The following is a 17,257-nucleotide window of genomic DNA, read 5'->3' on the forward strand; positions in this document are numbered from 1 at the left end:
GTGCGTTAATAGTTCAAAATATGAAATAATAGCAAGATAAACTTACCGGTTCTGTAAGTGTGCTGTCCTTTTCTAAAAACTGAACTACACAGTATGCCAGCTACAGTAAAAGAAAAAGTGTTTTATTAATTCTCACCATGAAACTGAACACATTTTGAAGTCACTAGCAGAAGTCAAGAATAATTTTGAATGCTTCAAAGAAAATACAAGTTTCTTCTGTAATGAAAAAAATTTAAAATTTAAAAACCTATTTGGCAGACAACTTAAACAGAAGGGTAAATAGGTTTTAGCAATTCTTTCCAACCTTTGCAAGTGTGTCCTCATCTTTTCTTGTGTTATAATGTAGATACACATGATGATGCTTCCTTTTTGGACCCAGTATTTTGCATTTCATCACACTTCATCTTTTCAAATACAGGATTTAAAAATCATGACCTTGTCCTATAGAGTGCTTTCCACTCAATAACATTTTGGTGTCCTGTGCTGATTTAGTAAGTATATTCTATTTCATAACCTAAGTTAGATAGAAGTGCATTGAACAGCTGTAAATCTTGAGATTTTAAAATACATTAAATATATTAAAAATCTTGAGATTTTTAAATACATCACAATGATCACTAATGATAACTATGCCCATCAATGTAAGCTGATGGATTAAAAGCATGGTACAACTCAGGAGACCCCTTTTTTCTACGTACTTCTGAAAGGATATATTGAATTAAATAATGATGTCCTCGTAAATTCCCAATTCCTTTCAAAACAGGAAATTCAACAAACTGAATTCAGATGAATTGCTTAATGTAATTTAGAATAAAGTGTTTATAGATGACATTCATTAAAACCATACTTTTCTGCAATTTTTTATGTCTAAACATTACAGACAAGAAGATAAACAAAAAATGCTGTGTGGATAAATACTAAGAACTCTCACATTAACCAACTACTACATATGTTTCATCTATAAACACTACAGTGCTTTTAAAAAGGGTATTATTGCATACACACATGTTTTCTTTTTAATTTTTCTATCAGCAAGTCAAGCATTACAGACATATGTGTTGAGTAATTTTCCCCAGGCCGGTTAGCAAGGAAGTTTTGGAGCTTAGAACTGAATTTACAGCAGACTTACTCAAGTCCCCCAACCTCTTCAAGCAAGCTTACTTAAACACTAGTAAGAAAAACACTAAGTAAAATTTACCTGTGGATGGTAGACACTGAGTGATTTCACTTTGTGCAATGGTAACAAAACCTTCAATAGGAATATTTTGTGCTCTTCTTTTAATGGTAAGGCAAATCCATTAATTATGCTGCCAGAGAAAGAAATTAAAAATAAAGATCAGTAATTATATGGAAGTTCGCACTAATTGTGCAGGATATACAAAAATTCTTGGACTTGTTTTCTAATATTTACAAATGAATAGAATAGTCAGATCAATCTCTGTCCACACCTTAACCAAGTTTTTCAGCTGTCTCAAATTCTTCTTCCAAGCTGTACACAACTATACCTACAGCTGAGACGTGACAAAAATTGTCATGTCCCAAAACATCCCCACAAGGTTCAAGTTTTTTCCGTGTTTCTACAATCTTACACAAAATCCCCTTAATTTTTTGAAGTCTATTCCTAAAAGCAAGTGAGTTAAATGAAATGAAATCTACAACTTACCTTCCCAGTATTTCCAGTAATTCTGCTATGCCATTGTGATGTTCTGTTTCATAAATAAACCTAAATAAATGAAACATTTTATTGGTTTACTGCTGAAGAGAGATACAAATCTAATACCATCTATCATTACCCAAATATTTCAGTCACTCAGTAAAAGAAAAGCAGAGAGACACAATGGAAAAGAAACTTTGTGGAAACAAAAATCAGTAGCACACCCAGCTGCTTTCAAGCTTCACACCTGCTTGCTCTTTTCTCTCACATTTAACAAAGCAGCCTACACTCAAGCTTTTCCCAACACTCATACTTTATGCCATTTTAATAATGCAAAACTGAACACAGCAAATAACACTTTAAATATTAAAATAACACAAGAGTATCTGGCACAATTAAACACCATGACTCAACCTTCTATAGCAAATATGCAAGCACAAGGTGTTCAAACAGTTACTACTTCTGGATGTAAAAAGCTTTCTGGCATTACAGATCTCTGTGCATACAAAAGGCTTGCAATAAACAAAGGAAGTCACATTTTCCTGAATCTCCTTTAGACAGAGCACTGTAATTTACTGGGCAGTCACCTTTCAGCCTCCTTCACCTGAGTGCAAATTTATTGACAAAGTTCTATGCATGGCTTCAGGTAATTTGCAGAGTTATAAACACTTACACTTAGGAGAAAATAATTCCACTAATTCGAAAGCATTTTTTAATTTGAAAATTTGTCATAGGTTGACATAAAAGCTACTTTTAATCCAGAATATTTGAAGCGACAGTTTTTAATTCTTAAAGATCCCTTCCTTATAATTCAGGATATAAATCCAAGCAAAATTAAACACAGTGATACAAAAAGGTTTGGATTGAAGTAATAGGCACATACAGGTTTCATAATTTTCAAAAAAAGTATTTTACTTCTGGGAAAAAATAGATTAACACACTATGGGGAAAGAATTAATGTAATTCTGGTCAGTGACTAAAAGACAAATGAAGGTCATACATTTCTTAGGTAAGCACAGTAATAAACTGACAACTTGAAGGTAAAAGTATAACAAAATTAAATATTTTTAAAGTTGTACACATACTTTATGTGTGTACACATACACATCCATTTCACACAGCCCAATTCACTAATTCAGGACAAGTTGGAACAACTTCTCCTTGGTGATCATAAACAAATGCACTAGTTTACATTTAGATGCAAAATTTTTAAATGTTGAGCTCCTAAATATTATACAGCTAAGTGAGTTTTTGTCTAAATTTGTGGTTGGCTTTTCTTTTTCTCCCACAACTTCATAGCTGTGCAAATTATATAATCTCCCATATACATGTCAGACTGAAAACTCTCTTATACAAACTATACGAAGCTGATCTAACTTCCAGAAGATTTCTTAGACTTTAAAAAACTTAGCACCAGAACTATCTGTATTTGAAGACTTTGCTTTCAGAGATAATGGAAGCAAAGTGCCAGAAATGGCAAATAAAACCACTTTTCAGAAGTGCATATAATGTGCTATGATGTTGTTTTATCATCTGTTCAGATATTTGACCAAATTATGCATTTTGGATTAAATTTACTCAAATCATTGGGAAATTTATTAATGTGCGGGGGAAAAAATCTGCATCTTCAAGATCCACTTGTACTTTTTCCTTGGGATATATTGGCTCTTCACTTGTCCTGTCAAGACTGTCCTGTGAAGTCTACTTCCAGCTGACTGCAAGACAGTACAGGCTCACTAATTATATTAGAGTAGCTCCTCTGTATCCCTTCCAAAGGCTCAGTTGTTACCATAGGCAGCTCCCTCAGCTCCCTCTACAGCTGGTACTGCCCAGTGCCATTCATGATGTGGCGCTGAGGGCCTGGCAGCTTTTTGCTACTTTTTTAAAGAGGTACCACCATACATTCATTGTGGGATGAAAACAGTGGCAGAGAAGGAGCAGGATGTAAAACTGATATACAGCATTATTATTTGTAGAAAAGTAAAGAATATAAGAATGAAAAAGTCAAACAGGCACCACAATCTTGCATTCACACTAGACATAACAGCAGTAAAAACACACTTCCAAAGACCTTTGGTAATAGAGTGGTTTGTATCAGTGATAATACTAGAGTTCATTCTAGGCAGCAAACAAATATTTCACAAGAGCTCAACTGCACACATCAATGCTGAGGAAAGAAGAGGTAGCAGACATGTTCCTTTAAGCAAATAACAGATCCCTCAGTCATTCAATTTCAGCCCATTTTCTGCATTATAAAGAACTACACCTTATGAAGGCATTAGTATATTACAAACACTACTATTCCCTCCCACCAAAAAAAAGCCTCCCACAAAGATACCAAACCACCCAGTAAATCATATATTAACTCAAATTTCAGCTGCCAGACATATGCCATAGGCAATACTACCCTAATTTAAATCTCCCAGAGTGGGATTAATTATTATTAGATGTAGCAATATTGATTATAAACATATTAAGAATTTTAAAAATTGCTAGCAGTGTCTTGGAGTGTTTTAACTGCATACCTGATCACATGTACCATAATACAAAGATACTGACATACCTATAAAATATATTATTAATTTGTTTCCGGATGTAAGCTCTTAAGCCTAAGAATTTCCCATATATTCTGTGTAGGGTTGTTTTAAGAAAATCTCTTTCACGTGGATCTTCACTGTCAAAGAGCTCTAAAAGCTGAAAAGAGGGGAAAAAAGATGCACTTTAACTGAATCTAATGCATTGTAAAAACAATTTAGAGCTTGAAGTTAAAAAAAAAAAAAAAATTTTTTACCTCACCTGTAATACAAACTTCTGATCAATATATTTCTTAGCTATATTAGGTTGAAAATCTGGAGATTCTAAAAACCTTAAGAAAAATTCATAAACAAGCTGGAAAAAATAAACAACAAAAAACCCAGGATTAGTCTTTTAAACAAGAACCATTTTATAAGCACCACATTACTAAAATTGCTGATTAGTTGCTCAGAACTGCAAAATGTTTTTAGTTATATTTATCTAAATAACACACAGTAAAAGCTTTGCTCTTGTTCTCCTGACAAATTACAAGAACTTGAGGTTATTTAAACTGCAGAAATTCTGCTGAGCTCCATCACTACACTTGACTCAAGTGACACACAGTCATCTAATATTTATCATGCCCAGAAGTCCATGTTCTAAGAAGTCTCTGTTCTCCTCTGTTTGTCATGATACCTCTGAAAGCTAAAGCTGTGCCAGAGCCAGATCAAAGCATTCACAGTGACAAACAGAAGCTCATTTAAAATCTCGGCAGTTACATCTCTACCATAAGAAACCATGAGCCTTTAAACTATAACAACTGATTTTTTAAAAAAAAACCCCTCAGTTTTAATTCAAGAAACACATTTTAAAAATTACATGGAAAAGTAACTGTTTTGAGATAAACACATAACATAAACAATTTAGAATAGACAAACAATGAATTTAATGTCAAAATTCTGTTATAGACTGTGATGTTTCAGCCTCCATGAAGTACCTGTAGATGAGGCCATGCAGCTTCTAAGGTTGGTTCATCTTCCTCTGGATCAAATTCTGCTCCCGTTGGATTGGAAGATGGTGGTAATGTTCGAAACATATTAACTGCAAACTGAAATTACATGTGCCTTTAAGAACTCTGAAACAACTGACTGACTAAAAAAATAACTTCCAAGATAGTTTTGGCTAAGAATTCTTTACATCAACTATTTCAATTAACATTTGCAAAAATACATGCTATATAATGCAGTATTTTAAACAGTGAGGAACATTCATACTTTACATAGTTCTAACTTGGAGAACACTTTTTTATGCTTTGTAAGTACTCTTTGAAGCACAAAACTACTGTCAGGATGTGTTTTATGAGGATACTGCTCTAATCTCTCTACACACAGACATGTATGTAAGCAAATGTATGTAAAATGTTTACACCAACTTTTTTATATATACACACTTCATAAGGCCTTGCAGCAACCTGCAAAAGTGTAAGCCAGAAGTAGAGATGCAAGCCAAAGATAACTCACATCTGTTCTTCTCTGTAAAATACTACTTTCATTTCACATAGCAGTTGCACACATATGGGAACACTTCAAAACCAAGTTTCACAACACCAACCTCCCCAGTGGTATTTCCCTTAAACCATGTCCATATACCTGACAGCATATTACACAGCACCCAGGAGGAAGAACTACCCACCCTCATCCTTTTAACATTTGAATTCTGAATGCCCTGAAAAACATTTAGCATCCTCATGGAAGTGGACTAGTCTGCAAACATGAACTACTTATCAAGTTTGTTGATATAACTGTATTTTAGTGCTTCCAAGTGCTTGTCTACATACAAGGGCCACGGAGGATGTGTACGTCTGTCCTGCCATCTCCCATCTGACAGATGGCTGAGCAGACAGTGGGAGGCAGTATCAAACTGCATCAGCTAAATCTGCAAGGCTTACATTATACTCCTGTGAGGGAAAATACTGCAGAGAATTAAAACTAAAGCTGATATATCTTTATGTTCCCCTTTTTAAAAACATGGACATCAAGTGATTAACCACCTATGACTTCTGTTTAAAAAATATGGTAAAAATTTGCAATAATCAGTCTTCCAAGAAAACAAATCCAGAAAGATCAGACTTGAAATTTAAAACTTGTTGAAGTTGTTAAACAAACAAAAATGGAAGAATAAGCTTATCTAAAGAATTCTTAAAGTCTCAGGCTATCGCTATTAAAAAAAGAACGTCTGGGTCATGTCAGGTGTTAGCAACCAAGTTTTGTACTTTGTATTTTTCAAAACAGAAAATAGATTAAAAACCTAGAGAGTATTTTTTCCATGAGAAATGGAACCAGTGAAGCCTGATGTGATCTATTTTGCATTTTATATCCTTGACCAGCAGAATAGAAAACTGCTTAAATCAAGCTGCAAGATCTGGCATTGAAAGCACAAACCTGAAACTCTCTTGTCCTGTCTCTCGTCTACCCTACTGAGGTTTAGGAAAATTTACAATGAATTAATATCACTGTGTCCTTTACCCATTAAATGGCTGATCTTTTTTCTAACTTCTCAGTCTTGACCAAACAGACAAGACACAATCTGCAAAGCCTGATCTCCTCTAAGGCAAATTTCCCACAGAAGTATAAATAAACACAGCATAACTGAAAAACATTTCCCCCCCCAGCTCCTCCTCCCACCAATAAAATTCCACAAGACCCCCAAACTTATGAAATTAGAGTCTTTATGAACACTGGCCTAGTGTGCCAAAATTCTGTCAGTGCTGCCAGCACTAACAACACTTGACTTCAAAGGACATAACAGGAGGATGGGACAACGAAAAGGGAAAAGAAAACAACCTGCATTTTTTATCAGTTCAGGGGCTTTTGTTGTAATGGTAGTCACAAATTCTGCTTTTCTTGTGGCCCATTTCATACAACATGAGAATATTTTCAAGCAAGTAGGCATCAGATACTATGCATTTTCTCCTCCCTTCTGCTGAGCAGCCTGCATGAAGCTTGATGAGAACAGCTCTGAATGAAGAGGCACATAAACTGAAAGTCTGTGCCTTCTGTATTCATATGAAGAAAGCCAACCTTATACTTAATAGAGCAACAACAGCACACTTCTATTCACAGCAGCCCCTCTTATTCTAGAGCAAAGATACAGAACACCACATCTGCAATGCCCCTTTGAACACAAAACTAAAAAAACCAACCAAACAAAAAACCAACAAAACCTCAAGCTCACATAGGTATAAATGAGTATGTAGTTCTAATAATGCATGAAAAGTTGCACTGAAAACCATGTCAGTTGCTGAATAAAATTAGATCTGCTCCTATATATGGTATCAATTAAAAAAAATAGTACTACCCTATGTGCTAATGCACAAGAGAATGTTGTTGTAAAGCCCTGCTTTCTGCTACAGCAAGCTAAAAAAAAAGCATTATTATTTTCTAAGTAAGATTCTGAAATGGATGCTTTTCATCACAAAACCCTGAATACATCATGCACATTTAGAAAATTTACTCAGACATTTGCCTACACATTTTATAGTTTTGAGAAGAGGTACTTAACTATATTAGACCTAGGAAATGGAACTTGTATAGCAAGCAGTTAATAAAACATTTCCTTTTTCATCACATCTTTGCTTAGAAATATAAAACAAATTTGAAGGACAAATCAGCTGGCTCTTTGAGGAAGAAAGGGAAAATACTCTTGATTCCACTCTGAAAGAAGAACATTAAATCAATTTTAGAAATTAATTTCTCATATCTTTTGAAAAAAAGACTTAGGCTTAACACTAAATTATTAGCTAAGCCACTAGATGAATATATAGCTTAAAGAAAAGATCTTACTATAATTTAGTCCAGGACACCTAAAGTGGAAAAAAAAAAGAAGGGTGGAATGGATAGACATGACATGAGCATTATGACTATAAAGAATAAAGAGGAATGAAATTATAAGGTAAATGTTTATTTTGTCAGAGAGAAAGAATGTTTGAAGCTATGGAAAAGGAAACATTATTTTATTTCTAGTAAACAGACAACCTGTGAAATTCATTGCCCTGCATGACTGACTAAGTAATAATTTAGTAACACCAAACAGAACTTGTACACACACACACACACATATATATAGGATGTACACATGTACACAAACAAGTAACCTCCAAGCTGTGAAGTCTGGCAGAATGGCATAGCAAAATCCCAACTTTCCTGCCAACTCCACATACTTTACAAACTGAGAACTATTCTCAAATCTGAATATTTCTTGATCCTCATAATTTTATTGAAAATGCTATTCCTTACTAATATAATTCAGTGGCAGTAGCAGCACATAACTTATGAATGTTTCTTGGAAGAGTTTTAAAGTACATGAAGACATTACATTTATTTTCCTTAAAATTCCCACAACCAATTCAGATATGTCTAGAATTTAGCAAATGTTCATGACAATCTACACATATATGCCTGAAAGAAAGATCATTAACACTACTGGAGAAAGTATACAGAGGTTTTTTTTCCTTTGGTCAAACAAATCTGAATTTAGCCTCAAAATACCAGTCCAGGGGCCTTCATTGACAGTGTCTCTCACAGTGCTGTGTAAAACGAATGCAAGAGAACTCCATACCCTTCAGACCCTTGCAGACAAAAAGCATTTTAATATCACCAAAAGAATTTTCAAACACCACCTGCTACCAGCAAAACCCTGGCAACCAAGATAGCAGCCAAATTCTGCTGCAAGATTTGTTCAACTGACCAAAGGGCAGACTTGGTTACCATTGGGTACACCTGAAAACAAAGAAAGCATACATTCTCCTCATGTACTCTGGCCATAACTGTTTAGTGGAGAAAGATAAAGCAGGCATAGAAAGCACAAGCAATGAGCTATGGGCAGTTAAGAACTCTTGCACAAAGCAAGCACTAATGTCTGACATTGGTATTGAAGAACTCATCATGAACTCCACTTTAGCCAAAGAAAGTCTCAGCAAGCTTATTCTCTTTCATATCTCTCCTTTCAACAGTGCCAAGTACTCCCAAAGAAGTAATCAATTAGGAAAAAAACCCCAGAGATATAAGTTATCAAAACATGGGAAAAGCCATGATCTCACATCTCCCATTAACCATCCTCAGTGCTTTGGGTACATGTTTGACATCCAGAGTTATGTGTAATCCTCATATTCTCAGAAGTTCTCATGAAAATAACTTCTGTCTCAGTAAACACTTATGGCTGATTTAGATAACAATCTTCATCATAAGCAACATCCTACATACTATAAATCCTTAGAATCTTTGAAGGAGCTTCAAAGTCTCTGATTTGTGGGAGAATTACTAAATTTGAAGTTTACATTCATGGTAAAGAAGCACTGTTTTCTCAACCCACTGAAAATTCACCCTAAGTTATAAAGCCTTGGGAAACACCACCCTGTTACACACAGCCAAGAGCTTCTTGTAGGCTTATTAGTTAGGAATTTCAAAATATGCCTTCTGTTCTCAGGGTTTTGCAGACAACAGCTACAGAACCCCAGCTGCGACTCCAAGCCTCTGGTGTCTGCTCACCACCACGATGAGAGCTGAAAGACTCTGCTGTAATTTTGTGGCCTCCTCTTCTGGAGAGGACTTGCAAACAACAGAAAAATAAGCTAAGTCTAGCTAGCCAGGATTTGGATATTGAGAAGGGAGGGACAATGCAGGTCTGAGTGGCTCACATAACTTGCTCCAGCAGAAACCTCATCTGCCATCCTGTGTGCTTAATAAAGTCTGACTCTCATTCTCACCGCTGAACAAAGTTAGTCTCTGGTACCGAACAGGATTACAAGTGTCAAGCTTGCACATGTGATCTTAATTCTAACCTTCCATTTTAAAAAAATTTCAATTTTATAATTTACATGTCTTTTAAACAGCTTTGCATATATACATACATATACATATATATCTATGTATGTATGCATGTATTTAACTTCCCTATTTTTATAAATACAAGATTTTGTTTTTACCAACTTTACCCATCATCTAATTCTGCTTCATATATGTGTCTAGTTTCTGTCTTACACAAAAGAAAAATCAACACTGGCAATAAAATTTCAAAGTCCTGTTACTCTTTTGCAGATGTGCAAACATAGTTGATCTTTTCTAAAGACTTCATCAAAATTTCTTAAGATAAATTGATACAGGTGAAGAAGCAACACAGAATCATAAACAGGAACACTTACCATATGTACTACTTCAGGGTAAATAGGTTCTGTAATCACATTGCGATTGTGTGTGATATATTCTACCATTTCACTTAAAGCTGCTCGTTTTACTTCCTTCCACTTTAGGTCACTTAGTGGATCAGAAACAAAGTCAAAAAGTACACAACATTGTCGTAACTTCTGGATAAAAAGCTTTTCTTGATCCGCTGGAGGAACATCTGAAAAGTGAAAATAATTATACAGTGTTTAATATTTATATTATATTGTAGTGGATACACTGCCCTCCCAATTTTTACTTTGTGAAACACAGGTATAGAAGTGTTTAAGATGATAAGCAAACTTTGTAAATCGTCACACAACTTTCAGGAATATCACATTCCAGTGGGGTATGAACCCCACTGAAATACTCTGTACATATCAGGATGATTTCAAAAATTGCAACTGTGACGCATAACTTGCCCTTGCCAGAAGCAGACACTGCATGGAAAAAATACATACTTGAAGAAATGCCTGCATACGCTTTGTGTTTTGCTGAAGTAATCCCATGAGCCATTAAAATGACAGATATATGTGAGATTACAAATTATACATAGCAAAAACTTCCAGGATCAGGACTTAAATATCTAGGAAATACTAGATAACTGGCCAGAGGTAAAGAAAGCACTACTATGTTTTGACTGCAGCAAAAACTCGTGTCCAATTAAAATGGCCACATGATTACAGCACGAAGCTTAAGAAATGAAATGTGAACACACCACAGAGAATCTGCCTAAGTTTTTACCATAACACATTTTATGTTTCTGCATAATGACTTTTTTATTGTTAGATATGAACTACTAAGGCAATAATAGCATGTTAAAAAATAGGACTAGAGTCACTTTGTAAATAGTTCTGCAATTTACTCCCACTTCTCCTAGTTAATGAGCTTTTCTTTTTCCTTAGAGTTATCATAAAATGCTAAGAATTTTCTTGCACAAGCAGCAACAGCTACCATCCAAGTATTTCAAGTGGTATTACTGAATACAAGCTCATGTGTATGTACAATCTAATTAACTGAACGTGCAACAGATCTACAGTCCAGTTGTTTAAATACCAGTTGCTCTCCTTCTAAGTGCCTGAAGAACTTCCTGTGATAACAAAGCTGGAATAGCTCCTCTCTTGAAGAGAAGCTGCTTTCCAAAGTATTTTTGATATAATAAATCTTGAAGACTTATTTGTTTAAAACAGCTGGCAATTTTTTAAAGTTACTTGTACCTAATTGCTCTGAAGAACAATTCCAGTAAGAAAACACTGTATAGTAATAGCCCTGGAGAACATACAGAATAAAAATGCAGCCTTCATGAAAGAAACCACAGCCAGTTATAGACTTTGGTGTCACCAAGACACCTGAGACAGTGCAGAATTCTAGAAGTAGAAAGAAGGTGCTAGGTAACAGGTGTTCCTATGCAGAGCAACAACTTTCTGACAAATCAACCAAAATTCCTGTGGGGTGTTGTGAACGAAGCCACGCAAATTTTGTATCTCAATACCTGTGCTTTTGTTTATTTGAATCAAAAAGTCATGAATAATTTCTCCTGAGAAAATACCAAAAAAGTAATTAATTGAGAAGTCTGCATACTGAAAGCCAGCCAAATTTATGACCTGAATGTAAAAAGTCTCAGACATACAAAGTGGTTGGAGTGGTCACCTTTCCCCCATTAACTGTAAAACAGAAAAGGTTCAACCTGAAGCATAACAGCAGTTACACTTAGGGATACTGTGCTATGAATGCATACTCCACAAAATCCAAAACCTAAATACAGACTATAATTACACAAATAATGGACACACAATTACAGTGATTACAGTACACTAACCTTAAAGAGAGGAAGCATTAAAGATGTAATTACCACAAATAGAGAAAGTTAAAGACTGAAAACTAAAAAGATCAAGAAACACCCTCAGCTAGGCAAGCCACCTCCTTCGCCATTTATTCTGAGGTGGCTTTACTATTTTAAGTACCTCAGTCATCCTCATTATTTGAGACATCCTCTTTATACAGACTGAGAACCACACATGTTTCTAAAGAACTGTGTTTTGTTTATTTGGGTGAGACATAACTGCCTCCTTTAGGAGTATTCATCCACAGCTTTCAAGTGTCTGGACCTCACATCTCTTCTAGTACTTTGTCTGGAGTAATTGCCTTGAAATCAGGATCCCCCCACTTTTAAGGTCTGAAAGGATGATTTCAGCATGATACCAAGCAGGTGGTTAAGAAGATGACTTGAGTAGCCCATAAGTTTTGTGCAGAGTTATGTGTGCACACCTGCAGAGCAGCTCTGGGACACCCAATTAGTCATTTATCCTCAGACATTTGCCAGGGACTACCTGGTTATGTTCTTTCAGTTAACTGCATGCCGATTTCTAAATCACCTTCCAGTTTAATTAAGCGATAACCCCTCACTTCCATTTGCTTAATTAACTGGCATATTTGAAGAGAATGCCATTAGGGAAAAAATCCCCTACTTGTGCAACTCTGGTGCTCCATTCCCTGATGACTGTGGGAAGGCCATAATTATTCAGAAGCTACTCCTTGAAATTATACCAGAACTGATACTTAGAGCTACTCACTAAGCAACTTTTTAAAAAACTTTGGTTTTTTAAAAAAAAAACCCAAACACCATCACTTCCAATCAAACCAAACCAAAATCCCATATATTCTCCTCCCCTTCTCCAACTGGTAGCAATGGTTTACATAATTTTCACAGGACTTGCTTCTGAACAGTAGCAGTAGAATAATCTTTTTTATTCACTCTGAACACTTATCCCTGTCAGTACTCATATCTTAAATGAGTACTATTTTTGCTCTTCTACTAGAACAGGAGTACAGTTTGTTGTAATCCCAAAGAAGGTCAGTCTTATATTTGGATTCAATCTCCAGCAGTTTCTGACACAGCTTTACAAAAATTTGTTATGGCATGTTTTATGCCTAGGCCTGCATCCTACAGTCCTTTTTGTAAGAGAGAAATATACACTGGGAAAAGTATCAAAAAATGATAGGTATTATGACAGCAAGGTCCATCTCTGGGACTGAGGGATCAGCTTTTTGTCTCATTTGGGTTGTCCAGAGGCTCTTTCCTTACAATCACAGGGTAACTGTTCGATCAAGTTATACAACCAACAGATATGCAAACTCTGCCCCTTCTGTTTTAACAGTATTAATACAGAAACAGCTATTCAGTATAAAATTTTCAACATCATCTTAGCCTGTGGCCTTGCCAGATTTTCTCCACACTGATAAGTATAAAATAAGATACTTTCCACTTTATAACTGATACTAGCTGTGCTTTTATTATCAGATTACCTAAACCAAAATCTCACTCTGAAAGGCATCACTGCCAGTCTATATTTCCCTTTGAAACAGCCAGGTAAAGATCAGAGGTACTCAGCGACCAGGTCCTCAGCAGAACACAAATAATTGGCTGGAAAAGTTTAAATTCAAACACTGAACTCAGTATGGAAACAGATTCTTTGGAAGCTTCAGGTATGTCTTCAGTAATTCCTACTGTGAGTTGACTGCAAACAGACTTCGCACTGGTAGCTGTCCTTGACCTTGAGTGTTTCTCAGCCAGGATGTGGCACTGGTCTGCACCCAGGAGCTATCACCCCACCCTTTCTTTAGTAATGTATAGAGCAGCTAAAGAACTAAAACCTGTGAATATTCTAACAAAGCAAGATGTCTTCATATTAAAACAAAATTTTCCTGGTTTTTAAGAAAATTAGCTAAAGTAAAAAAACAAACAAACAAACAAAAAAAAAACAAAAAAAAAAACAAAAAACCAACAGAAAACACTGAAATTTGTGTTTTCAGTGCCTGAGCTCATGTTCAGTATTCTATGACACACAAGTATTTTTGCTGTGCAGGCCTGTAGAGATCTTACTGTTTTCTTAACTATATTTTTTATGTTCCTTCAAATCTAAAAGTCTTATTTTTAGTTATGTATTGTAACTGTGACATCACTGGGCACTGATGGCAGATCCATCCCCTACCTTTTTCATTGAAGCTCATTTTTCTGTGACAACAGTGTAATATAATAGCTGCTGAAAGGAGACAAAAGGCAAAGCAGGGTAAGTGGGTGACCCAGAGATGTCACATGAAACAGCTGATTTCTAGTACAGATTGGAACTGAAATAAGGTTGAATTTCAAGTTTTAGGTCATATTCTGACACAGAGAAGAGCTGATGCAATTCCTACCACAAAACACAATTTGTGGTCAGTAAAACACACTATATTACATAATTTTAAAAACAGAAAACCAGAGATATGGTTAAAAATTTACAAAAAAAATACATTCCGACCATGAAATTAATTTCAGTTTTGTGACTACTTTTTTACTCATATATAAAAGCTTAGTAGAGGCATGAGATTTGGTTGGCTGATAGGTCCCTATTTCATTGAAAGAGAAGTAGCTCCTTTTTCTTAGAAGGTCATAGAAAAAAAGACAAACTAAACGTCATATGCTGAAAGTAACTGCTTCTATAATACACTGGTGTAGAGCAGATGATGCCTGCTTGCAAGTAGACAAAACATCTCAGGAAATCTGTCAGCAACCCTAATGAAGGACTAGAATTGTTAATGACTTGGAAAAACAACATTTAATTGTCAAGTAGAGTGTTACCTGGAGGATATCCCTAAATTTATTGGTCACATGGTCCCCTCTGCTAGTCAAAAGTATTAGTGCATTTCAAATTTGATGTTCATTGGCAAAAAAAGCAGCATTATTGAAGCTTGGTAAGATGCCCTATAGAACTGTACTTCAACAAAGGGACTCTAGTATCTTGCAATGTTCTCTTAAAACATTTCAGTTGACAATACCACAGCAGCATTTTTACAAAGAATAGAGTTCAGTGCCTTGAGTAAGAGAAATGGAAATTGCCAGACACAAAGGCAGAGGAGCTACACAGCATAGAAAGGAGAACATAATCTGTCAAAACATGGGTTTACCAGAACTAATACTTTTTCCAAAACTAGGGATCAAGTCCTTAAAAATGAGAAGAATTAGAAAAAAAAAATAGAATATTACAAAAGCTGAACCAACATCAGGTAAAATTCCATTTAAAATATTTACCTTATTTTGAAATTGTATAATTACCATCCTAATTCAAAGCAAGAAACACTACTCTGGAATGATTTTTATTGCATTTCTATTATGTGACCAACTCTTTATAGTTTTTAGTGATTTTACTGAAATCATGATGACAATAATTAACACTAATTAAAGATGACAGTCTCCCATTAACAGAATTATATCCTAACACATGATATTGGAGATAAGTGGGTGGCACAGGGAAGAAAACTTCCAATTCATGCATGGACAAATTTAATTAAAGCTATTTCTTCTAGCAGCATATAAAAATAAACTCAAGGAATACCAGAAAGTACTAAAATTATACACAATACATTTTATACTATAACTAGCAACTAATAGCAGGAATTTGGCTGCAGATAACTCAAAGCAGGCAAGTTGTTGTATGGATACACTGGACTAACAAATGCATAGAAGACACTGGTGTTTATATTGTTTTATTTATTGACCCTGCAGAAACATTTTGCCAGAAGAAATACTTAAAACAAGAAAAATGACCACAATTACCAAAAAGCCACAGGAACACTCATGGAAAAACAGAGTGCTAGTACTAAGTTCAAGAGAGCACCACATATAAACACTTTAAGCAGCACAGAAGAGGAACCAATTTCTGTTCTTTATCTCACCATTGAAAATTAAGGGATGTACATGTCAGTGTTGTAAAGTGTCATAAAGAATACAGGCTTAATCTAAAAGAATTGAACTGTAAGTTCAAGGTCCTTCTCCAACTACCATGTATGAGACCTGTAAACATTCCTGTTTTGTTTTTTTTAAACACTTCAGCCATTTCCCATCAGAAATAGGTCACTGAAGAGCAGATAGACTTTGTCTCATCTACAAGCTCATGACTCCCAAACAACTCTTGATCAGTAATTAAAAATATTTTACAGATACTTAGAGCTTCCTTAAGGATTACAAGAAAACACTTAACTACTCCAACCAGCTATTATCAAAGTAAAGCTGTTTTGTTCAAGGCCAGCTAGAAGGTGAGCTGAGAAGAGCAGGTGGGTGCACAGGGGAAGTTTCCAGTCTCAGGCAATGCTTGGACAGCGAACCAAAACTTCCAAAGTGTGTCCTTGATCTGCATCAGCTGCCCTGCAGCAGCCCCGTGATGTTCAGCACCTGTGCAGGTACTCCAGAGACATGGGAATGAGAATTAGCTGCAATTACAGGCCAATGCCCACTGCATTCAAGGAACTGAGCTGCTGCCAGAAATACCATTTGGCTGTTCTTCAGATAACAGAAATTTGTAACTGGAGAAAACCCTGCCTTTCATTTCCCTGTATTTGAAGAAATTACACTGTTCCTATCTGCCACTGTTACACATTTTCACCTGAAAAGTTGACACCCAAAATGTGATAGACACACAAAATACAATTACTTCCCTGAATACCGATAGGAAAAAAAGTTTAAAAACAATATTTAAAATTATAAATATGTAGCACATGTTCTACCTAAATTTCAAAAGCAAGTGCCTTTTATTTAATTTTCAAGTAGTTCAATTTTTGGACCCTCAGATACTCCATCTTATTTAAAGATGTCTTCTTTCCACCAAACAAGTTCTGTTTAGTAATAAGTATTCAAACTTTATATTTTTAATAAAGCAACAGCCCTGATATTGTTTCTATGCCAATCTGCAGCCTGGATCAAGCTGTAACTCCACTTACAATGAAAAAGTTATTTCACCTGTGACAGCTTGTGTATGAAAACAGTCTTAATCATGTGCCCAGTGCTGGGGTCCCTGACACAGGAAGGACAGGGACCTGCTGGAGTGAGCCCAGA

General features: G+C 35.5%; 1 protein-coding gene across 5 annotated transcripts in view; it reads right to left on the minus strand.

The window, feature by feature from the left end:
• PPP2R5C (protein phosphatase 2 regulatory subunit B'gamma) overlaps nucleotides 1–17,257 on the minus strand; it is a 71,643-nt gene that overhangs the window by 12,119 nt on the left and 42,267 nt on the right. For all 5 annotated transcript variants that reach the window (XM_071426441.1, XM_071426442.1, XM_071426443.1 and 2 more), the window contains 7 exons: nucleotides 10,368–10,567; nucleotides 5,166–5,276; nucleotides 4,451–4,543; nucleotides 4,218–4,348; nucleotides 1,664–1,723; nucleotides 1,199–1,307; nucleotides 47–100 (listed from right to left, as the gene is read on the minus strand). In XM_071426441.1, coding sequence (XP_071282542.1) covers nucleotides 47–100; nucleotides 1,199–1,307; nucleotides 1,664–1,723; nucleotides 4,218–4,348; nucleotides 4,451–4,543; nucleotides 5,166–5,276; nucleotides 10,368–10,567 — 758 coding nt within the window. The remainder of the gene's footprint in view (nucleotides 1–46; nucleotides 101–1,198; nucleotides 1,308–1,663; nucleotides 1,724–4,217; nucleotides 4,349–4,450; nucleotides 4,544–5,165; nucleotides 5,277–10,367; nucleotides 10,568–17,257) is intronic.

This window comes from Agelaius tricolor, unplaced genomic scaffold, assembly GCF_023055355.1.
Source record: "Agelaius tricolor isolate 1412-34295 unplaced genomic scaffold, bAgeTri1.0.p SCAF_5, whole genome shotgun sequence".
In the NCBI taxonomy this organism is placed as follows: domain Eukaryota; kingdom Metazoa; phylum Chordata; class Aves; order Passeriformes; family Icteridae; genus Agelaius; species Agelaius tricolor.